Raw genomic sequence first — 27,388 nt, 5'->3', positions numbered from 1 at the left:
TCATCAGAAGTACACATTTTTGTGTAGAACCCCTTTACAATATATTTTAATTTGCTAAAGTTGTACCTAGTCCCAAAACAGAAATGAATGACATCGCTATCAGTATACATTACTTAGCATTTTTAAAGACATAAATACAGTATATGTTTCGTACATAATCAGGGCCGTAACTAGGGTAGTGCAACCAGTGCCTTGGCACAGGGCACACAGGGCAGGGGACGCTGTTTGGGCCTGCCAAGTTTCCTGTTTATTATCATTCTCACTTGTAGCTTCCTCTTCATTTACCCCCAGCATCTCCTGGCCTCCCCTATCTCTTCCCTGACCCTTCCCCATGAGGCCATGGCCCTTTTTCAGGTGCACTCTTTCATGTCCCTATTTAAAAAATGGGGGGGGGTCGCCAATGCTCTCTCTGGCACGGGGCACCAAAAAGTCTAGTTACGGCTCTGTACATAATATTGTAATAAGAGTTGGACAGCTTTTTAAATAATACAAAAAATATATACCAACTGCAGGATGTTGCATAAAACAATTATATTATAGCATTGCACACTAAAGATACTGTAGACCTGGGTCTTTCCGTTGTCAGGTCATGCTGCACTGTGCATGATACTCATTAGCGGGAAGCATTATTTGTTGAAATTACTATGCAAATGCCAAACAACGTTTCATTAACTAAAAGAGCTGAAAAAATCCTTTCAGCATTTTGAGGAGCCATATTTTTTCCTTCTTAAATGATAGTGATTACGATGTATGGCATTGACAAATGACATTACTGTTGTCATCGAACCTGCCCGTTATTAATGACCACCTGGGAAAGAGACTGTGAATTCACTATGTTTAAACAAAAAATTACATCCTTTGACTTCTTATTATCCCTGTGTGCAGACCAAGTTGGCTTTTTTTGGCACTAATGAGATATGTATCATAACAGAATTAGACTTTCATCAAGTTTTCAAGGTTAGAAGATGTTTGCTGAACTGACTTATTTTTGGGTTGGGTACGGGATGTCGATGCTTGGGATCCCAACAGGTTTATGATACCGACACTTGTCGGTCAGTATCCTAACCCTCCACCACTCCCTACCATTAACCCTCCCACCCTGGTGTTTAAACCTAACCTCCCCCTCCCCGCACCCTAAACCTACCCCTCCCCCTTAGTGCCTAACCCTAACCCCCCTAGTGCCTAACCCTAACCCCTAACCACCCCCTCCTCCCCTACCATCAGGATGCCGTGCCAGGATTCTGACAGGTGTCGGGATTCCGGCGCCGTCATTCTAAACGCCGGCATCTCAACTGTTGGGATTTTGACTAGATCCCATTACTTTCATATCTGTAAATCAATAGATGGCCTCTTATGTCCCATTTTGATGACTTGGGATATGTATAAAATAATTTCTTGGACAACAGATAAATAAGGATTAAAGGCAGATCATCAATACTCAGGAACTATAGTTTGTAGTATTTAAATATATTTCTTTTTGCTTATTCCTGTTCTTAATTTTTTGTTCTGGAAAATCAGTTACAGCATAATAAATATAATTTAAGGTCACTTTGCCCTTGTGGGAGCTATGAGTAGTAGAATGAAAGAACATTTTTAGCCGAGCAATGCAGAACTGCTATCACGGCAGTGTTCAAACTCGAGACATTAACAGTGCATTAGCTGTTTTTGATGCCTCCTTTTTCACCACTTAGACATGTACAGGAGTCAAAGGGCAACGTGCTTCAAATGTTTTTGCAGATCAGTGCACAATGAAGAGTATAACATCTGCTTAGGTTACATGAAAAGTGATAACAATGATACAAAAGTAGTGTGCGTTTTAAAATGGGTAAAAGAGCAGAAATATTTATTGGACAAATCACACACATTATAGCTGTATTTGTGTAGGCTTTCTTTTCGAATTTTGTTATGTTGCTGCATAATTGTGATTTATAAGGCTTAATTTTTTGCCTTTTCAAAAAATGTATAGTAAAAACATTTCTTCCCTGACCTCTGGTAGGAGAATTGCCACTAATGAGATACTCTCAACATAAATTACCTTTATGCTTGATTACTGTACTTCATTGCTTCCTAATGAACATTAGACCTTACAAAGCCATCTTTCTTGATGAAGTAAACACAGAACACTAAGGTTTGTTTACCAAATATAGTATTCTCTAGGAGAAAATTATGTTTTAATTGAACTTCTATGGAATCTGTACCCTAACATAGCATGCATCGGGAATGTTTGTAAGAATGTTGCTAATGCAATGGCGGTACCTGTATGAATTCTTTGTTATGTTTGTTTTCTACTATTACTGTTAGAGGCTATGCTTTTGTCCCCTTTCTGTGGCCAAACACTCAACATTTTTGTTGATATCCATATACATTCCCACCACTGTGTGTGCCATGGATAGACGGCACAATGCCCAGCTCGCTTGTTTAGTTACTGAATATTAATATTAATAACATTAATGATAGTCTAGTGGAAAGTGTTTGCAGTAGAAGGTTACTAAAGGGTGTACTATCCATTGAAACTAAACAGCATGGTACAATACTGCACACAATGCGAACTGACAATAAAACAAGCAGAAACAAGTGACAAAGAAACTGAATTGTGTGTTTGTTAAAATTAATGTGTCCAAGAACTCCAGACATCTCTTCCCAAGATCATAAATATATATATATATTTATATATATATACTTAAAATACATTTTCAAAGCGAGAGTGAGAAGAAAACCACAACACAAATAGTTGTTTGCTCCTATCACTGGGGTCTTTTGATGGGATATAGTGAATGTTACCAGTTGTGTTCAAATCAGAAGGTTTACCATTACGTACGGTAAGCTTCCCACAATAACACACAAAAACTGAGGGTCTTTTCACGTGTTGCTATTATTGGCCTATTTGTATATTTTCCAGCCACGTACAGTTAGACTGTACTGCAAAGTAAGACTTTTTACTGTGACACTCACAAAAGCTGACCTTTTCAATTTCATTACATTTACAATGATGGGTAAATGTCAGGTTTCAGATGAAGGTTGGACATTTTGAACTTTGGACAGAGTGACAGGTATCTTCGATTCTCCAGGAGCTGGGGCCTTCATCACAGGGTGCACATGAGCCTTAAGGTCTGCTATTCTCTCTTTAAATTTTTGTTGAAGGTACTTTTCTTCTTTGGAGTAACTTTTAGCAAAAGCAGACATTAAAAGACATGCTGCCAATGTAGTTCCCCCAATGCAAAACATAATCGCACCTGATAATTTACAAATATCAAGTGCTCCATTAAATTGGACAGCATGACTATCCACAACAACAAAATCATCTTCTCCAAAGGCTTCAATTTTAGGTGACACCAGAAACCCAACAGCAAGTACAGTTATACCTGTCAGCATGAGCACAATGCCAGATATGAGTCCGACCTGTAAGGAAAGATGGCATGGTCAATTAAACAGTATAAGTTATTTCAATAATGAAGAGCATATGTAGAAGAGCGCATTCAAACATTCATTTGTAAATGCATTCCATCTCTATTTCATTCATTTACAGTGAATAGGAAGTACAGTAACAGCTTGTGCCTGGCTTGATGAGCTAATTGCACTGTGAAATGCAGGCAGGATTACGTGCTCTTTGGAGGATTGTAAATAGATGCAAAGTATACCTGTGTATTGACTCCAACCACGTTTGAAAACAAAATTGGAAAGGAAGAGAAACAGATAATATAAATGTCATGCTCTGTGCACTTGTTTTCATGACATGTAGGAATATAGTTCTTCACATGAGTCTACAGGAGAAATGTAACTTAAATTCTGACTTTAATACATATGCACCTTACCATCAAATAAGTATTGTTAAAATGTATTACAAAATAATACACTTGACACTGGCGCATGAGGCAATTCAAGGGTGTTTCTAAAGGAGAGGAGTTTTTGGGACGCCGCGATTCATAGCGACACCATTGCGATGTGGACATATCACTAATGTGACACATCAGAGGAGGCGTGGCAGTGTCCCGTTTTAGGGAATCTCTAATGTAGGAATGTAACAGTTATCATGTAAGCAAGACTGTCACATTCTACTCTTCGATTCTTTAGTTTGGGCATGTGTTCATATTTATTGATTTGTAATGGAAGGAATGAATCTGATAGTTAGGAATGTGCTGTGGCCATCCATTCTCTTGTGTGTGGACAACTCTTATATGGACCTGTGTGGCCAGACCTTACATTCTAATATCATCCCTGTGGCTTTAGACTTATATCTGTGTCACAGTTATTTGAAACACTTTAACACAAGTGAGCAATAGTGTACAATAGTTTCCATTTTTGGCATTCAAAATAAGGGTGATGGCTTCATGTGTTACGCAGATTGCGGAGTGCAATATTTTGTATTGATTTTTTAATCAGGAAGTTTGGGTGGTATGGTTAAATGAGCAATCTCTACCTTTAGCATTGCTGTTTCTCATTTTGTAGTAATTTATAATAGTAAGTTTGTACAGGCATTACATAAAAATAATCAATGTACTTTACTCTGTGTGCTCATCTTAGATTTTTTTATTGTGACTATGGGGCCTACTCATCATCACTTAATTTTTACAAAAGCAGGTTAAAATTAGCATTTTCACCTGCAATTGTAAAACTTAGTTATCGGGGCATTCATCAATAAGGTAAAGCAGGAGATATCACAGATATCTCCTACTTACCTTCCTATGCGTAATGTCCCGCTGTCCCTATACACTAGTATGGGGACAGAATTAATCAAGCTCCAAAAATACAATATTTTCAAAGCTTGACTGCGGGAGCATTCGCCATCTTCAGATGGCGAATGCTCCCGCTTGTGGATCGCAACCTGCTCCTTCCCTATGGAAAGGAGCTCCGGGTTGTGAAGAGGGATCCTTTCGGAAACCCTCCGCCCCTGTCCGGTTCCTTCCATGGGACATCAGGGTTCTTGTGCTCATGCGTGGCCCGTAGGTCACACATGCGCACTGCTTTCACTGCTCCGAAAAGGAGCAGTGAAGCTACTCGCAAGGTCAGCTGATTTTGCAACAGCTGTCACTGCGCTGGAGCAATGATGAATTGCTCCGGAATCCGCGGTGAGTTAGAATGTTAATTATTGGGGTCCATTCGGACCCCAATAATTAACATCATGAATATGCCCCTAAGTATGTCCTTTAAACATGTACTCAATTTAATATAAACTATATATATAGAATATTACGCTAAATGCATATAAGGGACACATTATACTGTAACATACAGTATGAAAGGAATTTTGTCATCAGAACAGAAATACATGTCTGTGATGCAAAAACTCCAGACAGATTCAATGTTAATAAGAAAAAAACATTTTTACAGTATGGTGAGGCCAACCTAGACTTTAGCAAGGTGCTGTATGCAGAGCCTCATCCAGTAACCCAGAGTGCTGGTGGGTCCATTAGGAAACAATATACTGCACATGAAATAAGTACACCTTTATATACAAAAACTGCTTCTGTGAATCTGACTTACAGTTCAATTCTTACAATTAAACAGTTAACATGTACAAATCCACACTTACTATTAAGTGGACACTTTATTTAGTCCTTACCATGTAATTCACTGATCTGTCAATTAAATCAATGCAATCAAAGCTATTATAGGCTATACTAGGTATGCGTGTCTGTACGTGTTGACTTTTGTTAGATTTTTAATGGTTTCTTCCAGGTGGTAGGTGCCAGGTGCTGTGAATTGTATCATCTACTCTCATAGGAGCGCAGGAGAATTCCCCCAAATTTGTCAATCTTCATGACATTCCAGGAGAGTAGGCAGGTATGGTCCTAAAGTATGGTGTGTGTGTCTGAGAGGTGCAAACAATACATGTAACGTCAAAAAAGGTAAATCCATGACCCAATGCAGATTCTGGCTGAATTTTAAGGATTGTAAGTATGTGTGGCAGGGTGAGTGTTTGTCATATGTGAGGAAGGGGTTATCGTCTCCCAAATCATGGGATAGTTCCACCTAACACCGAGGGTGCCTATGCCTTTCATATGGCCCTACAATCCCAGCAGAGAGTAGAGTATTAAAAGGAAGAAAGGAATAGTGTCATATTTTGAACCCTAGTGGTTATCCTCTGCCTGTGTGGATATTGTTTATACTGTACAGTATATAGTCCATTCTTTCCCATTCTTCATTCTCCTCGCTGCTCCTGTGTTGCTGTGCTTTGTGTTCCTCCATTGGGTGTAATAAAGCTTAAACTGTACACCTGTCTCCAAGGTCTTGACTCCATACAGTAACTGCCCCCCAGGGTTTGGCCAAGTCTAAACATCTATTCCAAATACTGATTTTACTCAGATCTGTTATGTTATCATTGCAACTTGCAATTTCCAGGTCTTTCTTATTTATTTTATTTTGCAGGTTATCCGGACGGAAGATTGACAATATTTAGATTGACATTTAATAGGGCAGCACCAGATGGTCGACAGGTAATCAGTCGATATGGTCAAAAGGTCAACAGGAACAAAAGATTGATGGGCAAATGATCAACAGTGCAAAAGGTCGACATGGTTAAAAGGTCGCCACAATGAAATGGTTGACACACAAATAGTCGACATATGGTTAATCATGGTTTTTCACAATTTTTAAGGTTAGGGTAAGGGTTAGGCACTTGGGGGAAGGTTACGGTTAGGCTGCCGGAGGGGATGGTTAGGCACTATGGGGAGGGTTAGGGTAAGGGTTAGGCACTAGGGGGAGGGTTAAGGTTAGGCTGCCGGAGGGGATGATTAGGCCCATGGGGAGGGTTAGGAATAGGTTAGATTTAGGCACTAGGGGGAGGGTTAGGGTTAGGCACCAGTGGGAGGGTTAGGGTTAATCACTATGGGGAGAGTTAGGATTAGGGTTAAATTTTAAAAAAAGGAAAAAAGTTGTCGATCATTTGTATGTTGACCGTTTGATCCTGTCAACTTATTACCTGTCGACTGTCTGGTGTTGACCTATTGACTGTTGATCTAAATATTGTCGATCTATTATACTGTACCACGCCCATTTTGCAGATTAGGGTTTGAATTTAGTTTTAGCTAAATGTTTTGTATTAGGATTTTATATTCAGTTGAGCTGTAACATGGATTTGGTTCAACCCTACTGTAGTTTAAGCACAGAACTGGACATATTAGCATACAGTAAGTCTAATACAGTTAGAAACAGTGACGTGCGATGAGGTAAATGCCTGGGGAGGCAGTGGCTAGTATCAGAGCAAGATTTACACATACATATACAGTATGAACCTGAGGGTTCATGTGGGCATTATACAAAGGTGCAGCAGTATATAGTGCTGGACATTTTGTGTGTTTTGATCAGGGATGTGCGGAAGAGGTAGACAGGGGAGGCAGTGCCTCACCTGCCATACACTTTTTACTCCAGAGTTTTGACTATAAAAATGATTAGAGTAATACAAAGAAGATCTTTATAATATTTTCTTGAATTTTTTCTTATTTTTATAGTTAAAACTTTGGAGTATACCTAAATATTACAGGAAAGGCTCTGCTAACCTGCCTCACCTGAACGCACATGACTGGTTAGAAACACTAATGAGGGGATGTCAGTTATGGCTGGGTTCATATGTATATACAATGGTCCTCCTCCTAAATAATATCAAACCAACAGAATTAAACAAACAATTAAATAAAAAGGCTGACAGAGGTTATCATGACAGCAGAGTTAAAGGTGGTTGCTGACAACTCATTTCAGTTTCACTCCTGGCAACAAAAGCTAAACAAAAATGGTGGTAAAGTGTTCTAAGGAAGACACAGACCCAAATCAGAGCTTGGAAAAAATAAACAGTTAGGGTTATTCAATCAGGAGCGAGCATAGCAAAAATCCCGCATCTGTGGGGTTTTTCCTGCAGGTGTGGGATTTTTGCTGTTCAATTAGGTGCAGGTTTTTTCAGTTTTTGAGCACTGGGAGATTTTTTTTAGCACCTCCAGAGCACGACAAATTTTTCCTAAAATACATATTTTTAGGAAAAATGGTCGGGTATGCTCTGGGACCCCGGAAGAACCCCTCCTAATGACTAATTATGCAATTGGAAGTTTCCAATTAGCTTAATTAGTCCTTAATTACTCATCTTCCTAAGCGGTGAGTGTAAGTGTTTGTAAGTGTGTATGGATGAGTGTGTGTGCATGATTGTGTGTGTGAGTAACCCCTGGTGTGTGTGACCCCCCCGTGTAAGTGTATTCCCCCTCTGTAGCCGGCACTGGGAGAACTACATCTCCCAGCAGCCCTCGCGCCACCCAGCAGCCCCCTCCCCAGTGACAAGACGAAGGGGAGGCCACCGGGAGCCGCGGAGACCACCGGAGAACCCCGAACCGGTGAGTATATATTTTTCTTTTTTTTTAATGCGTCGCGGGTTTTCAGAGCTGACCGCTCTTTTTTAATTGGATACCTTGGGTATAGGGAGCATGCATACCTGCGGTAATCCAAAATATGGTGTGAGGTTTTTTACCTCGCTAAACCTTGCCCTCACCTGAATATGCCCCATACTGTACATTTGTATCCTAAGAAATGTAGGGAAGAAGATACTGTATGGTGAACATTACGTGATTCAGCAACAACAAGATGGTGGTTACAGTATATTGCGATTACAGTAACATTTATTTCATCATGGACATAAGATATAATAGATGATATTTTTCCTCTTAGTGCCCTATTTAGCACATGGAAATACAGAGTACACATTCAAATATGAATTACAATTTGGATCCATAAGCTCAGGCATCCACCAAGAAGACTGTTAACAATGCAGGGTGGGAGTGATGATGCTGTGGTGAGTGCACTCATGTGGCCCCTTGGTAAGAGTAGCATAATAATGTTTAAATGTCACAATAGTAATGTAACCCGCTACTATGTAAAGGAGATGTTACTAAGAAAGTGACAACTCAGTGTGCTCTGAATATTTGACACAAAAAAGTATAATTGTTTTTCTTTCACATTCATTGCCCACTATGTACATCCTCCCCACAGCAAGCCAGCAGCAGCCACCACAGCAATTACATGTCAGTAGCAGGAGCAAAATCAAATACTTAGGTCCAAAAGAAACATTTTTAAAGGGCCCACAAAATTCCTCATGACACCCTCTCCACCCCTCTCTTTGTATGCTTGAGTCGACCCCCTTGACTGTACTACTGCTATACTTTCTTCTCAGAGCCGAAGGGAACATACTAGTTTCCCTTGCCTCTAAGCGATATTGGAGTCCAGTGGTGCATCTATAATGGGTGCGGGCCACACGGGCCCCCGGGTCACAAATTACATAATTAGCACAACCTGTTCTGTTGAAAGGGGTCCACTGATATAGACCATCTATAGGGTCACTTTTATTTTTTACTGCATATTCTTACACTATGCAGGGCATAAGGAGACCAATCTGTACATATATGTCCAGGGTAGTGCAAGATTCTTTTGCTGCTCCCTCAGATTCCTGAACTTGCTCAAAGGATCTGGAATGGTGCCCACATCGGAAATAAAAATATTCATCTCAGACAGGATGGCCCTACTTCCGCATATAATGGCTTATTGTGTTTGCAGGTCCTGTATATGTCAGAATTATTACATACACTATACTTCGTATGACGTATATTATAGCTAGTTAAGTGCTGATGGTGCCCTCTTCATGGACTGGCCATACTTGCTTTGAAGTCAATCATTTGAAAACCCCCCTTTAGAAATCCTGCGATTTCCCCTGCTGGGTGCTCATTAAGCTTACCTCTATTACAGTCTCTGCAGTCAGCAGGGCCCCGAAGTGGCAAGGCTGCCAGCTACATGGAGTTCAGCAGCTGAAGTGACTTGCCAGGACCATACAACTGCTAGGTACCACAGCAGCTGTTACCCCTGCTAGCCTTGTACTGTAGTGATGCACATACGGCCTGATGCAGTGTTGTAAGCTAATGCCGTTGCTGCTGTTTATGTGTATGCAGCTGCAATACGAAAATATGCAAATATTGCAGCCACCAGGAGACGTACTGAGATGCCCACTTGTGGCTTTGCAAATCTGAGCACCTGATGTTGCAGCATCTGCATATAATGCACAGCATCGGTTGCAGATGATTCGCGGGTTACAGTCCTTAGTAAGCCTATGTTCCCACAGAATGGCCATGCTAACTGAAACTCCGGAGCCATATTTCCTGAAACGGTCAAGACAAGCCTCCGTTCTTTGCCTCTACTCCCTGTTGCCTCCCCCAAACTGCGAATAAATAGTCGCTGTGAGCGACTATGGTAATGTACCCTATGCTAGCTTAGTCACGTGCAGATTGCTGATTATCGCTCAGCTGTGAAAACATCGACATTGGGAACAACTCTGAATCAGGCCTATTGTCAGCTGAATATAACTAGCCACATACAGTCCTATGCCTGAAATAAGCCTAACGAAAGAAGAAAGCATAATAGTGTAAATTGTTATATTAAATAGTCTGGGTGCCAAATGTAATAGGGTGAGAATTTAGAAAATGTGAGAGTTTAGCAGTAAACTCTCACATTGGTCGAATTTTATCTTTAAAATGGGAAATTATCTGGATGACGTTTTAAATCGTGAGAGTTTTTTGAGTCTGAAAAACATGCGAGTTTGCCTTGTTGATTTGTTCTCTCACCCTGTTACATTTGGCCCTGGATGTTTTGCCTGCTTGGCATTTTTTAAAAGTTAGAAAATGTACTTTTTTAATAGAACTTAAATTAAACTTAAGCCTTATTTACCTACTCTTTGGACCACCGCTCCCTGGGTTCCTTGCAGATATGTAAATCTGCACCATCATGACCTTGTCTCCTGCAGCACATGATGTGATTCATCAATCAACTGGGGCATAGTATGGTCACGTCAAACAAGTCCTCATCCACTTCTTAAGCTAGAGAAGCAAGATTCAGGTGGGTGGCCTTTTAGTACTGTAAAGATTACATCAAATAAATGCATCTCCCTAACCCTGACCTCCCTCCAGTGGTGCCTAACCCTAACCCCCCTCTCCAAAGCCTAACCCCCCCTCTCCAAAGCCTAACCCTAAACCTCCCCGGGGTTGCATAACCCTAAGTCCCCCCAGGGGTGTCTAAACCTAATCCTCCCCTCCCTGCGGCTAAGAGCTAACAGTAGCTGGCATACCTTCATTCAGGAAGCTGTCTGTCGGGTTTTTCGACACCGGGATTTAGTCAGACGGCTTCCCGGCCGTCGTTATATTGACTACATCCCTGTAAGCACACTATAGTCCTTCAGAAAGCAAACACATGCTCAATTAAAAACACCCAACGCATAATAGGGGGATTAAACGTAGTAAAATATATACCACATGCCAAACATACAAAAAAATAAATATATACAGACAGACCTGTCAACTTGAATTGTTATATATGTGAGATTTTTGGGAAAGCAGTAAGGCTGAGTAAGAATTAAAATGTAAGAGGTAAAAATTTACTTGGTGTGGCAAATTGTAATATTAATATACCCTTAGGGTAAGGATGAAAAGTAGTGCACTGCAAATGACAAAGGTAAAGCATTAGTATGACATGCAAGATACTTTGCAGAAATTTTAAATCAGCATGCTATTACAGCAAAAATGAATATTATATGTTATGAGATATGCACAGTACCTGACATGCATAGTTTGCCACATACTGTAGATGTCAGTATTTAGCATGCATGCAAAGTTATAAAATTATATTGGATGACACTGTACACATTTTATGTGCATGGTAATGCAACTGTTTCCATATAGCATCCAGGATGTGGGAGCTTTATAAGCATGACAGTAGGGTGTCCTGCATGCTACGACTGGGGAGCCCTACAAGCCTGCCTGTTGTGGGTAGGTTGGCAGGTGCAGTTTCCTATGGATCTAGCACAGAGGTAAGGGGAAGCAGTGCATATGCAATAGCGCCTCCTCTCTGCATGTGTAGTGAGGAAGTGAATAAGACTTCACAGTGCATGCGCTGACCATGAACTCTCATATAGCCAATATTCCACCACATAGTCTATACCTTCTTCTAGCTTCACATGCAACAATATGCCCATATTAGCCAAAGTGCCCCAATATAGCCTTACATGCATCAAGCCACAAAGCTTATATACTTATGTAGCCAAAATGACTGAACAGTGAAAATGCTAAGATAGCCAATATGCCCCCTCACAGCCAATGCCCAATATGCCCATATAGTTCCATATGCTCCCACATAGTGTATGGAGACATAGGAGATACAATAATTTAGTCTTCTGTCACTCTTCCATGATTCAGACACTACTTACCCTTACTGACCCAAACTGGTCCTCTGGAGCAGTGGTGATAGTATTTGTCCATCCTTTCCCAATTTTGCCTTTGCTTACTTGAAAATAGAGCATTGGGTACATAGGGGCCCCATTTCAGAAGACTTGGCTTGGGAAATAGACCAACTGCCCTCTCCCTCCTCCCACAAAGAAAAAAACAACATTTCAACATGTGGAACTTCCCCTTCACCCTGACTGAATGAGACGATCCCTAACGATGAGTGTCATGGTGGGAATATGAGACATGACAGTTACACTATATAGGGTCAGGTATAGGCATATTATGAACACATTTTACACACATTACACACATTAGTAGATTCCACACATACACACTTTTAAAACATGTTTTATACACAAATACAATACCACACAGAATACACATTCACAAATTGTATCATACTTACCACCTTTTTCTACCAAGCCTCTGGGAGATGCGGGGAGGTCTAGGTAGGAAGGGGCTGAGGTGCATCATGGCAGATTACATTACCACAGCCCTGCCCTCCCCCTTGCAAATTAATATCGTAATTCATAGAGAATCACTTCATCGGTTACTCTGCCCCTTCTCCAAATGTAGAAGGGTTGTCTACTCTCCTGTGATCCGAGAGAACTCGCCCAAATTCAAAAGTCTCTCAGAAATTTTGGAATAGTAGGCAAATATTGTATGGCTGTGACTCATACCCACTATAGACATACATTACACACACAAAATACAGACAATACCCCAAAATAATTACTGTAAAGAGTAGACACATACATTACACACTGATTAGACACATAATAAACACTTCATCAGGCTTCCTATCTCTTTCCAGTTCAAGAAGACTGAACGTTTTTTAATTGTTTTTATTATTATTATTATTATTATTATTATTACATAATGTGCATAAGACTAAGGGGAAAAAACAGGGATAGACTCACGCTATGCAGTGTAGAGCAGCTCAAAGTAAATTCACAATAGATAACAATGAAAACTGAGCGTGTCTAAGTGTTAATATAAAATGTTACTATTAGTTACGCATTGCACATGCATCCTTTGAAACGTAAAAATATTTTTAAAACTGCTTTTAATTGTGGTAAGATATATAAAACATATTACAACCACATTCTTCTTAATAAAGTACCTTGAAGGTATGAAACGCGTAGAACACAGGAACAGTGAGCTGACTATAACACTAAGGGGTCTATTTACTAAGCTGTGTTAGGAGATAAAGTGAACGGAGGTAAGGTAGCAGCCAATCAGCTCCTAACTGCCATCTCACAGGCTGTTTGAAAAATGACAGTTAGGAGCTGATTGGGTGGTACCTTATAGCTGTTCTCTTTATCTCCTAACACAGCTTAGTAAATAGACCCCTAAGGAACAATTCCAGAGCAGTGATGTCACACCTAGGTATACGGAATACCAGGCAGGCTATAAACATCAAAGATGTGGTTTTAATATGTTTTATAAATCTCGCCGCAATTAAAGGCAGTTTTAACAATATTTTTACGTTTTAAAGGATGCATGTGTAATGTGTAACTAATAGTAACATTTTATAATAACACCTAGGGGTCTATTTATCAAGCAGTGAAAAGTGTGGAGAAGTGAACCAGTGGAGAAGTTGCCCACAGCAACCAATCAGCTCCTACCTATTATTTTATAGACTGTACTAGGCGCTGGTGTGCAGGACATCACCAACTTCTGAGCCTGTGAGTGTCTGGACCAGGGTGCTGTCCGGAACCCCTGTTTCCTTACCCAAAGAGACACTCACCTCCTACATATGGTATGGACTATTGTGTTTTTTTTATCCTAAAAGAACGATCAGAACACAGTAATTGTATTTTCCCATGGTACTAGAGTCCCATGATTAACATATTGGAACAATTGTATTCATCACCCTATGTACGTTGCAGCTTTATACTCATATGCACTTTAATTAGTGTTAATATTGCTGCTATACAACATGCACTTTATTTTTATTGTAGTTTTATTTAAATGTGTTCTATGCAATTTTTTACTGTGTGATATATGAGTTTATCTTGTATACACTATGTTACTCATGAAATATTTTATAGAATAAAATATAATTCGCGTCTACCTTTAGCGCCAGTGTCACTTTAAATTCCAATTTTGCATTTTCCACCCTGGGGTAAGGTATACCCCTTTTTACAGTGATTAAGCTGCTCTAGGTTGTGCACTAAGAGACCCACCATCTACCCTGTTTGTACTTGATAAATGCTACTTGAAAGCTGATTGGTTACTATGGGCAACTCCTCCACTGGTTCACTTCCCCACACTTTTCACTGCTTGATAAATAGACCTCTTAGACACTTAGCGCTCGATTTTCATTGTTATCTATTACAGAATGTGCATATTTGAAATAAAATTATCCTATTTCATGGCAGTCAATGAATGACAGTTGGGGATAATTAAGTTGCACACACCTATAGTGGTAAGGGGCTCCATTGCACTGTGACCCTGTGACCACTGGTGCTATGCCAGCAGTAAAAAGTACTGTGTTGTAAATTACATTAAAGAAAAGGTCTACCATATTTTTTAAATAAGGGTTTGGTAGGAAATAAGGTTTATTTACCTTCCAGAAAATAGAGCTCCACCTACTGGGCGATCTCTGTATCTGAAAATCATCATCATATTCCCATATTGAAGCTGTACAGTCCTCATAGAATTGGTGCAGGTAGGACCGAACTCCATAGCGATGGTACCCTCCTTCAGGAGTACTTTGTGATTGCTTGGACCCACAGATGTCAGCACATGAACTCATCCTTATGATCTGAAATTACACATATTTAGGAAATATTTCATAACTGAGATTATTAGACTGTCCACATACTTGTATTTATGTAACCATGGTGAAATAATGAAGTATTAAGGGTCTGATGTAATGTTATGATTTATGCTTCCCTTTCTTGCTTAAAATATGCATTTCTGTACTGTGCATGCCATACTTGTCTACTCTCCTGGAACAGACGGGAAGCTCCCAAAAATCAGGTGGTGTTCCCGGTCACTATTTCTATTAACATTATTAGGGATATATTTACTAAAGTGAGTGTTTTCAGAAATGCAGAAGTTGCCCATAGCAACCAATCAGATTCTAGCTATTATCTTCTAAAAGGTGCTAGATAAATGTTAAGTAGAATCTGATTGGTTACTATGGGCAACATCTCTGCTTCTGAAAACCCGCACTTTAGTATATATACCCCTTAGTGTGGCTTATGCAGTCTATTTGCAGTATTTAATTTAGGTCTTTTTGCATTCTACTTTTGGCAGGGAAGAAGATCACCACTTGAATTTTTAATGGGTAACACAATGGATGTTTGCATTTATTTGAACGCTTTTATTTTGTTTTTAAGTCTGTATTTAATTGTATTTTACATGGTCCAGACACAGATAGATTGTCTTATGAATATGATACTTAATTAAAGTACTATATTGTGTACAAATTAGTTATTGTAACTTTAGCATTTAATACTAATGCTGGCAAGTCACAGCTCCAACTGCAAATCAGGTACACTACTTTTTTAAGCTAGTGTTAACCTGGCACATTTACTGTACTATTTCCTCCTAGTGTAAAACTGGCACATATGCTACCCTTGCAGAGATGCTCTGCAATCTACGCATTTTGTGGCCCATATTGCACGTGCGTTTTTGATGGACAATGCATCTAACCCTACATTAGCCCTTAAATAAGCAATACTCATGCACTGTAGGTGCTAATTCCTGTGTATGCACAGCCATCCTGCCTCATACAAGCAACTTTACAAACGTACCTAAATTTAATCGCTTCTTTCAACCTGAGCGTGCCATCCATTCAGTGCCGGGAGAGGCTGGGCATTGCCCAGCAGTTGCAGGAGTGCTGGGCTCGCCCGCAGCGTGATGAGAAACTGGAGTATTATATGTGGTCATGACCCCAAAACGGCACACACCAGGGGATGTGGCCTAGCAGGCACGAGGCCATGGCCACTTTTGCCTTTGAAGGGCAAGAAGTCCCGATATATGACAGCTGAATGTCACATATCCCTCACCCTTTCCAAGCATAAGGCTGTGCTGGTACCAAATCTGCAAACAGACCTAGACTTATGGCTTTTATGTACGCATAAAACAAGCAGGTGTACACCCACCTGAGCATAAAATTCCCTGTGTGCATAGATAAATATGTTTTGTTGCTCCTTATTGGAAGGATAATTCATTACAAAATTAACTCTGGCTTCTTTCCACAAAAAGCATGGCATAAGTCTCACATCTGCTATGTAGAGCACCACGCAAGGCCAGTACTACCGTTAGGCAACCTTAGGCATCTGCCTAAGGGCGCTGGCCACTAGAGGGCGCCACTGAGTGCACAAAGAAAAAAAATGAATGGCTTAATTCATGGCTGAGTGACATATAATGAATTTGTGGCACAGCTGTGTGGCATATTATGAATTTGTTATAACTATACGCACAAACAAATTCTGAATCTGTGCAAACAGACTGCAGCCAATGAAATCTCGAGAAGCTCCTTACTAATCTCTCATATAGAACACATAATACATATAAAGAGTCACATTCGGCGCTGTTAGATAGTAAAATGGAAGGTCTCTTACATCTGTATTAATCCAAAATGAACAACAAGTCCAGAGTGATTCATATTAGTATTTATTCTGTTCCACTTTTAGATTAATCTTTTCTTCTCTTCTTTCTATAATATTGCTCACAAAGGATGTAAAAGAACAGGAAATAGTTCAAATATTGTTTGGTAAAAATAAACAACAATTTATTATGAAGGATCGGTGGATCTGAAACGCGTTAAGCAAGTGGGACATGACACTTTGGGATCGCTGTGATTTGGGGAACCGTGTCCATCGTGAGGAGGTTGCAGGTATCTGGAAACCCTGTAATACCCCCCACCTTTTTCCAACTAGGAATTCATCGGTATCCCATACATAACTGACCCAAGTGTGTATCATATTGGCGATGGTATACGCCTGTTGTTTTATTTGGAATGTGAGTGCAATACTTTAATAAATTGTTGTTTATTTTTACCAAACAATATTTGCACTATTTCCTGTTCTTTTACATCCTTTGTGAGCAATATTATAGAAAGAAGAGAAGAAAAGATTCATCTAAAAGTAGAACAGAATAAATTCTAATAGGTATCACTCTGGACTTGTTCTTCATTTTGGATTAATACAGATGTAAGAGACCTTCCTTTTTACTATCTGACAGAGCCGAATGTGACTCTTTATATGTATTATATTATGTATTTGTGGCAGTGTTATGAGGTACATTATGATTTTGGTGCTCTGCTGAGCCTAATATTCTATATGGTATATTATGAATTTGGGACACTGCTGTGTGGCAAGTTATTTAACTGGGGAAACTGATGCATGGCATATTATGAATTGGAGGGAGCAGGGGAGGTTGGTGAAATTTTGCCTAGGGCGCCCAGACACCTTGCACCGGCCCCTGCACCACTAATACGTTATAAGGCTTCAGCTGATATTAACTAGCACTGGAAAACTTTAAGATGCAGAGCCCTGATAATTTAGCCATATTGTATGTTCATGATCAATATGGAAAATTCTCTATCAGTATGAGACATATTTTTTTTAGGTTATTTTCCTTTTTTATCAATTTGTCTCGTCTTTTGTATTGAAGCACATGGCCAGATTTTCTATCATATTATGAGTAGACTTGCAATCGTATTAGGATGAGTGATTCACAAATAAACCTGACTGCATGCACATTTTAATAGTTAGTTGTATCTCATTTCTTACTGTGGACAATGGACAGCGTATCATAATTCTCTAATAATGAGGTCTGGCAGTAGAAAGCACTTAAACACAATGACCGCATGTCTGTATTTCATAGATACTGTAGCTCAACAATGGTTGTTTATTAAATAGTATCTTAGTATAGGAAAACCGGTAATACAGGTAGAAGTTGCAAATGAGCAGAATGGTTATGTAATGGATTCTTCTTTAATAAATATAAAGTGTGTTCTAATGAATCTTACTGCTCGTTCTTACTGCTTATATGGTTTAACAGAAATGTTGTGCTCTATTTTTTGCCTTAACTGGTTAGTTGCCTTCATTTTTGCCTCCTGTCAATTAGTTACAATAAAGAACAAATTAGAAGGTACCCACTAGGAAAAAACAACCATATCGATATTCTCATTTGATTAAATTTTTGTTAACAAGAAATTCATAGATTGATCAACTAAAGTTTTATTAATAAAAAGCTGTTTATGAAACTTACTGGGATGCAAGGGCTTTAGGAATAAAAGATGAGAGTGTAGTAAGTATCTGTCATGGATGAGGAACTGGACCTGAATAATTTGATGTTATTTGGTAAGCGGTTGCAAAATCTTCATCTGCAATTAAAAGCCTACATATAAGCTTCTTTTTTGCTTACATCTACTATCTACCAAGCTGCTTAAAATATATTTGTTCTTCTATTTGTTAGGGGAACTGCCAAATGGCAAGCATTTTTCTCCCTATTTGGTAGAACTGGCCAGTCCTGCAGATGTTCTGGTCTGAGGTCCAGTCTCACATTACATCCATTGGTGTTAATGTTCTATCTCAAACACTTCCTTTTATCCCTACCACTTGCAGACATTCCGAAGTACCCCAACAAGCTTATACAGCACATTATGAGTGCTGCTACCTGTCTCCTTGCTGCTGTCTGGAAACCCCAAACTGCTCCCACCATAAATGCTCTCTGGAAAACTATCTGGTTTTTCTAAGAGGTGACTAGAACTGATGGCTAGAGTACTATTATTCAAGTTCATTCCACAAAATCTAGTATTATTGCACCTGGCATTATGGCATTTATTTTCTATGCTGTATTAGATTTATATACTCTCAAATCAAGATCTCTCTGCACATTTTAAATCTGTCCCACCTGCAGTGCAACATGGCTTTGCCAAGGTGCTCAGTTACTTGCTCTTTTTGCCTTTCTTCCACCTCAGAAATAGGATCTTAGTATTGGGAGATACTCAGTATGAATACTTCCCATTAACTGGAATACACCTACCAGCGTGTAAGAGTTTTGAGATTCCCTGATTTATAGACACAATGTTTTAATACAGTATATTTCTATATATGTAATCTTGTTCTTGCCATTGCTATGTTGCTTGTGTAATAAATACCCACATTTATATTCATATAATCACAGTGTAGCATTACAGTATTATGGAGAAATAACTTTGCAGATACAGTATGTGCTATTTTGGCTGGACCAGGGGGGAGGTGGGACAGGGCATGGAAGGCTAGATGGACTGGGGGGGATGATGACAGGAAAGGCAGGCTGGATTGTGGGGGACAGGGAATGCTGGCTTGACTGGGGGGGACAGGGAATGCTGCCTGGACTTGGGGGGGGGGCAGGGAACACTGGCTGGACTTGGTGGGGGGGTGGAAGCTGGCTGTACTAGGGGGAGAAGGCACAGGGCAGAGAAGGCTGGCTGGGCCGGGGGGGGGGGGGACGACTAGGAAGGGAAGGCTCGCTGTACTATGGAGAGACTTGGAAGGCTGGCTGGAATACGGGGGCGAGGCATAGGGCATGGAAGGTTGGCTGGAGCAGGGGCAGGGAAGGAGAGGCTGGACTAGGGGGGAGCACATGGCAAGGTCAAGGAGTACCTTTCTTTCTTTTGCTGGCACAGGTAGAAGATATGCGGGCCCAGGTGGCAGCGGCAGCCAGGGATGGCAGAAAGACTAGCTATACATCGCCAACTGCATTTCAACTATGGCGCTGGCCGCAAGCCAATCACAGCTCGTGAACCGGCAGCCAATCGCAGAGTTGTGGTTGACCATGATCTCCCGCACAAACTGCAAAACTTCCTGTCACCATCTAGACCTCTGCCAGTGTATGCTATCGCAGGGGCTTAATTTTAATTATGCACTCCCCTGTAACTGCGTTCAAATGCACAGGCACATCTATGTTCCTCCGACAACCCTCCCTCTCCACCCCCAAACGGTCACTTCATGTCAATCACTATGCGATGAGACTGCATGCTCACTGCGATCGCTTCCCGATCGCAGCAGAAGGTTCGCGCACTGCTATGCCCAAGTATTCGCAGAGCACAAACATCGCCCAGCTGCGTGCGAATGCAGCCTTGTTATCCAACCTGAATAAGGCCCAAAGAACATTGACTTTTTTATTATTTTTTATTTAAACTCCCTACAGTATGTTTCTATGGCTTAATTAAGCACTACGTTTGTAGTATAGAAGCTGTATCCTCAAGGGCCGCTTTCAGCACAATAAACATTAACGGGATAAAGAAGAAAGTTAACTATTTAAATATGTTTTAATTACATGAATCTGTTAGCTGTCTCCCAGGGCTAACTGCATACAAAAACTAAATGTTTCTTACTATTTATTGTTGCCATTTCAAAGCTTAGGGCCTGATTCAGAGCCACTCGTAAGCGGCCGCTCGTTCGTTCCAAGCGATGTTTGCCCAACTGCGCATGCATATGGATCGTAATACGCATGCGCGAACCAGTCAGTGCGGCCGAAAATCGTTTGTTCGCTAAATAGCGAATGCCTGCTATTTTGAGTGACAGGAGGAGGCGTATGTGGGTGGTAACAGGGGAAGGTGCTTGAAAACGGGGAGTGGAGATCCGAACGCAGGCTTGCTTAATGGTCAAAACGGGCGTTTTATGGGTGTGCATAATACAGCAGCGTCATTGACCACGTCACTCGGTTATTTTATAGCCAGAACTGCTCGCAAAATTGTGGTAGCAAAAACCAACCACAAGAATAGCGAGCAGTTCATACCCTGGTCGATGTACTCGATTAATCTAATAAATAGCGGACATGACGTAGGATGCGAGCGGCCAGGGGGCGTATTATTTAAAAAAATTACCGCAAGTTGTGTTCGCTCGTTCAGACATAGAGGTGTGAACAGACCGCAAAGAGCGAACGGTTCATTTGAATAGCCACCCCTATTTTCTGAACGAGCGAGCGCAAATAGCGTCCGGCTCTGAATCAGGCCCTTAGTTCACTAGTGAAGGATTACCATAAGAGATTCCAAATCTCCAAATTACAAACATATTTTTGGACAGTGTTATTGAAAAATCATAATTTGCATTTACCATGTTAGATACATTTAAATACAGATGCATATGCAACTTTAAAGAACTAATTAAGGTTGATTAAATAAAAACTTCCATTGTCTTTTCCTTTAAAAGAAGATTTACTTTATTGCCACTTATAACTACTGACAGGTACATATGCATTTTTGTTGTGGTCTGCATGTGCTCTTAATGTACTTGGTTTCAGCTTCCATGCACCTCCATCATCTGGTCCATCTTTTAAAATAAGTCTGCAAAATTAGCAAAAATATATACGGGGCAGATGCATACAATTTTTTTATTTGCATGCACAGTACAAAATGATGTGTCTACTGTATGCTAAACTGTACATTGAGCCCAAAATGTAAAACCCAATACATTATTGAACATTTTGACAGTACCTGTAGTAGTAAATAAAATAGTGCAAATTGCACAAATATGCTGTAACCTATAGCAACAAATAAGGTAACATTTAGAAAATGATACCAACTATTTGAATGGTTTGTGTTATGTGTCATTTGTGTACACTAAAGCATTATTTTATTATAATCGCTTATTTATGTATTACCAAATGTCAAACTAGTAGAACTTTTTAGTCAGCAGCCAATTAACCTACCAGTATGTGTTATGGAGTGTAGCCAGTGAAACACAGGGTAAACATACAAACTCCACACTGATATGGCCCTGTCAGAAATTTAACTCATGAACCCAGTGCTGTAAAGCAGCAAAGATAACCACTGTGCCACCGTGTTACTATGTCTTACTTGCTGAATCTGTGGCCTCTCCTTCAGGGGATTCTGAGGTGGATTTCCAGCGGTCAATTTACAGGTTGTGTGGTGGTGTGATTTGCATCACAAAGGACCCACCTACTGCCATGACGCTGGGCCATGGAGTCATGATTCGTATAATAAAGCTCCGTCTCTACCCACTACTTTAATGAAGTGGGCAGGATGTGGGAGGGTAGCCAGCTCTCTCATTAGTCTAGAAGAATTACCACAGGTTCATTAGTAGAGAGAAGAGAGAAGGCAAGTATGTACCATGTAAGCATTGCGCAGTCTTTTTATATCTGATGTTCCATCAGTCTGTCAGTCTGCTATGGATCTGAGAGAGACCCAGGTTTCAGTGTACCATTGTTATGGGCCCTGAAGAGGCCATACCGAATAGGATATACTGCATATCTGCCAATAAGGTTATGCCAGAAAGAGGTTCCTGGACCATTTTTGCCACCCTGACCCACAGGTAGAACATCTCTGCACCATGTTGTTAAATAATTTTCATAAGGACATATTTCCACTTCAAATTTATTTAAGTAAATATGTTTTCCCTTTTTAAATCAAATGGGAGTGTTCCAAATGGAAATATTAATTAAGAAATGCAATTTGAAGGCTGAAATTTGAATATAATTATAGCAGCTACACTAATGGTTTAAGTACTATCAGCTGGAGAGCTCAATCCCATATCTGACAATCAGAACTAGCTAGCTAGTGCTGTTGTTCATCCTCACCCTCATCATTTTATAGAGTTGCACCAGCACCACAAGAGGTACAATTCCTAATAAATGCATCTGCATCCATGGCTACTACATTAAACATGGTCTTACTGTATTTGGCCTACGATTGCCCATTGCAGAATAGTAGTCATAAATTGTTAGTGTAATGTGCAATAATCAGGATACAGATATTTGTTTATTATATAGTACTGTACATGCTAGAATTGTAAAACTCAGCAATAGTAATCCAATAAAACAATACTGTAGCTCACAGATAGGAAAGAAGAACTCAACATAAAGGGGTGAGAAATAACAATTATATTAGCGTTGTCACTTTTGTGCACAGATGGGGACCTCCATCAAAGTATTGTAGAGGGGAATGTATATTATTTTAAAAATAAGTCATAGGTAAAAAAAAAGTTAGTATAAAGAAAAATCAAGAAAACTAGTTAGATAAGACATCTTAATGTATATGCCTCCTTCCTTGCCTATGGGATCTCCTCCTGTTAAAGGATGATGCACCTACATATGTGGGTTTGTTGAAACTCTGGAGCATGATGGAAATAGTCAAAAATTTTTACCACAAGATCCAACCTACTGGTAATTTATTCTGTATACCTGTTAAGTTTGTATCCTGACATACTATTTAATGTATTCTATCTTAAAGCAATCATAAGAGGACTGTCTGCATTGCATGTCATTGTTATGTATCTCAAGGTCGATATGTGCTTTTCCACCAAACTGAAAGGTATAAGATAAGGCATGGCTTACACTACCTCTGAGTGGGGGGAAAATCCTTTAAAAATGCTATGAGTCTACAAGTGGGGACTCTCTTTAACTGCACTTACTGTATGTCACCAATGCCACTTTTATTTTACAATTTGGTGCAAAACTAGATGAACTGATGCAGCCAATCTGTAATTTGAAAACATACCCTGATCACATTTCCACTTCATCTAATATCACAGACAATAGCTGGAATATACTGTAAATGTATTATGGTAGATAATTTGAAAAACAGAAAGCAACCGTATAGCTTGTATGATATTCTATTGGACCTTTTCATTATCAAAGTGGCTCTGTTACAATGGCACACTACACTGTATGGATCAGCAGCTGACAAAATCTCTAACTGTGCCCATGAGATTATTTACTGTTGTCTACAACATTGTGTAAAATTACATATCTTCACAAAATGTTATGATATTGTGTTATTTAGAAATAGTGATGAAAGTGCAAACGAGAGTGAGAAAGTGAGTGAGAGAGACAGACAGATGGTGATTGAGAGAGTGAGTCAAAATCAGACTTTCCAAGAGGAAGTGGTGGGAGGAAAACTAGCATTTGTGTCACTCCTCCCCCAGCATTCAGTCATACGACTATCCATATAGGTTTATTACTAATCATTCTGCTCCTTAGCAACTAGGAACTGTAAGCTGGGCAGGCTAATAAGCATCAAAATTAAGCAGTCAAATAAGGTTAGCACAGAAATCAGTATTCCTTGCAAAAAAATGACAATTGCCAGATCACATTTTTCTCTACAATACTATGTGGTTCTGTGACATCAGGTTTTGCCATTTATGTGCAAATCACACCACACACATTTTAAAAATACACTGGCTGACATGAATAAAAATATCCACATAGAACGGCATTGCACTTACAATCATTTTTATTTGGCATAGAAGTACAATCATCTGTATGTTTTTCCTAGTTCATAGGATCAATATGGAGTGTGCACACACGTATGAGTGTATGTATGCAAGTATGTATTATATATATATATATATATATATATATATAAACTATCACTGAACTATTAATCACACATCACTGTGCTATTTATCACATATCACTTAACTATTAATAACATAATTAGTAACACACCTCTGGGTGGAAGTGATACTGTAGAATAAACTACATATTACAGATTATAGCTCTGGATTCTAGATTTTATTCTACAATATCAGCATCAGCTGTTAAACGTATAAAGGATACTCGGAAAGCCACTGCTACTAGTCATATCCAATAAATGCATGAATACAGTGATTACAGTATACAGCGGCTGCTACTAAGCACATCTGTGAGTGTGTGGGAGGAAATGTCCTTTTCCCTGTGTCCTTCACTGGCGTCCTGTTGCTCCACACAGCGTTCTCCATGGTGCTGAAATCGATTCCAAACCTCAGACCACGTAACTCATGACGCCGCTTCTCACCATCTGCTCATCCACAATTTCCTCAGTGTGCGAAGCTCACTAAGGACAAACTGTATAATGAGGCAGAGTTTCCATGCTACATGCAGCCATACGGATTAATATACGGATTCATGTTTTATGGTACTATAAAAAAATAGGATGATTTCCCAAAGTATGTACATATAACTTATAAACATGCAATATGTACTTTATCGTTTAATGTACCAGATACCCCAACATTACCGAGTATTTCTGCAAATATAAATTATATTAAATGTATGTTTCAAATACATGCAATTTTCTGTAGTTATCACATACGTAGTTTCTTTCACCCATTTAAATAAAATATTATATGAATGTGAGGGCTAATCATTTCTCTTGTTCTCAGCTTGCCCATGCATGGTCTGTGTGCATTCGGCTGTGCATGCCTTTCCTGATGAGTGCCTTACTGCATATGGGTCCATAGCATCAGCAAAATACCAAATATGTCATCCTATTCGCGTTATACAGGCGATTCTTTACCTTTCCCGTTTGCCTGCTTTGCCGGCTGAGCGGTGCAGCTAGCTGCAGATCTCTCCTCGTTCCGGTCCCATCCCTCTGTCTGTTCTTCCCTAGCCTCACACACCACGTATTATCATCCTTGTGCCTGCGCACTGAGCTGCCAAGGCCGGCTTGTATGATGTAGAGGAGACAACATGCCGTCTAAAGGAGGAGTGTCTGATACTGCTTGTACATGAGATGATAACATCTGCAACGTGTTCATGAGATAAAGTATTGTTATGATTCTACTGTAGTGTCATGATTTTAGTTATTTCATTCTATGTACAGAATTATCCGTCCAAATTGAACTGTCTAATTAACAGCAATGCATTTGGTGTTGCTATAACAACCGACCAATAAGCAATGGCCCTTCTTCTAAAGTGATGTCACTGCAATGAAGTGTTTAGTAATGTAGCTAATGGGGTGATTGTGCCCCAAAAGTTTTCTTCTTTAATGAAGGTTATTGTTTTCAGAAATGATATTGAAGGGAGTCATAAAATGCTGTAATATGTAATTATTTGTGAAAGTACCCCCTATTTTATTTATGGGATACTATAGTGTGCTGACTGTCTTTAAACCCAATCCACTCAGGAAGAGTCCTGTGTGGGGCAACCCACTCTGACAGGCAGGGGTGTTGCACTGCATTGTCCTTATCGTGGCCTGCCTCCTATTGTTTATAGCTGCAATTCACAGCATTGTACAGTGGTTGTGGGGCTAGGATGATGAATTCAAATTGCAAATTGCATCAATCAACCTCTGGAACGCCCACTTCTGCTGGGAATTGGGGAGCACCAGGAGATAGGCATACCTGGCCGGGCAGTATCGCTACTCCCTGGTAGTGCAAAATGTTCAAGTTGGAGGTATGAGTGACACTGGCCCTCATTCAGAGTCGATCACAAGAAGCAATCGCTCACTCTGAATGAGGGCGGGCACTTCTTGCTTTGAATTGCTGCCTCCAGGTCACTAGCTAAGCTGTGGGTTACCACCCACAGCTTAGCTTGCGATCAGGGTGATGGTTGTGATGGTCATCACCATCGCGACCATCGGGGCTTACGACCAGACCCTAAGGTCGGGTCTGGGCATTCGTAAGCCCCAGGGAACTTCCTGCTCTGTTTGAGCAGGAAGTTCCCCACTGACATCATCAATGATGTCAGTGGGGCCACCCCCAAACGGCAAGCATTCCGACTGGAATGCCTCCGTTTGGCCGGGCACGCCCCCGGCCCGCCCATCAAATGGGTCTGCTACGTGACCCCTAGCGACGGAGCGCCTGTCGCTAGCTGGGTCTCGCGCATGCACATGACGGAGCCGGCTCCGTCGTGCGCATGCTCTGTGGGGACCATCGACCCGGTTGCAAGCGCTTGCGACCGGGTCTGAATGAGACCCCCTGTCCCTTGCAGTTTGCATAGTGTATGTTCAATACCTGTTCCATTCCACTACTGGCATTTGTGTTGTGTCACACGACCTGGGTTTTTCTTCAGGGACCCTTTTACACTGAGCTGTGACTTGGGTAGATGCGGCAATAACCTGAGTTTTTGTGGCAGTAGCAAAGGGGTATTACAGTGTGAATTGTGGTGTTGCAGTGTTATTGAGTTGTCTGTCTGTTGGCATGTAGTTTAGCTTATCGACAGAATGGTGAGCAAAATACTCTTTATGCATTGGAACGTTTGTATCTTTAAGCCACTGTTTCCTGTCTGTTCTTAGTGCCGCCAGTCTGCATATATTTATATACTCCAACTATACCTTACCAATCCACGCAGCAAGATTACCTCTCAAATGGTCCTTGGCTGTGGCCCCCAAATCATGAGGCTTGGTGCAAGTTTGCTGTACACATTGTTTTTTTTTTTTCCTCTTAAGTTTAGACTAACCTTTCCATAGATGTTAG

The 27,388-nt window shown here is 40.3% G+C and overlaps 1 protein-coding gene across 1 annotated transcript; it reads right to left on the bottom strand.

The window, feature by feature from the left end:
* Positions 1-1,227: 1,227 nt before the first annotated feature.
* NRSN1 (neurensin 1) lies at positions 1,228-25,602 on the bottom strand. The gene is made up of 3 exons (XM_088475858.1): positions 25,489-25,602; positions 14,812-15,009; positions 1,228-3,399 (listed from the first exon to the last, which is right to left on the bottom strand). Exons 2-3 carry the CDS (start codon positions 14,998-15,000, stop codon positions 3,001-3,003), a joined length of 588 nt encoding a protein of 195 aa, XP_088331984.1. The 5' UTR covers positions 15,001-15,009; positions 25,489-25,602; the 3' UTR covers positions 1,228-3,000.
* Positions 25,603-27,388: the final 1,786 nt, after the last annotated feature.

The sequence above is a fragment of the Taudactylus pleione genome, unplaced genomic scaffold, assembly GCF_031769625.1.
Source record: "Taudactylus pleione unplaced genomic scaffold, aTauple2 ptg000179l, whole genome shotgun sequence".
In the NCBI taxonomy this organism is placed as follows: domain Eukaryota; kingdom Metazoa; phylum Chordata; class Amphibia; order Anura; family Myobatrachidae; genus Taudactylus; species Taudactylus pleione.
This window is presented reverse-complemented; position numbering and strand designations above follow the sequence as displayed.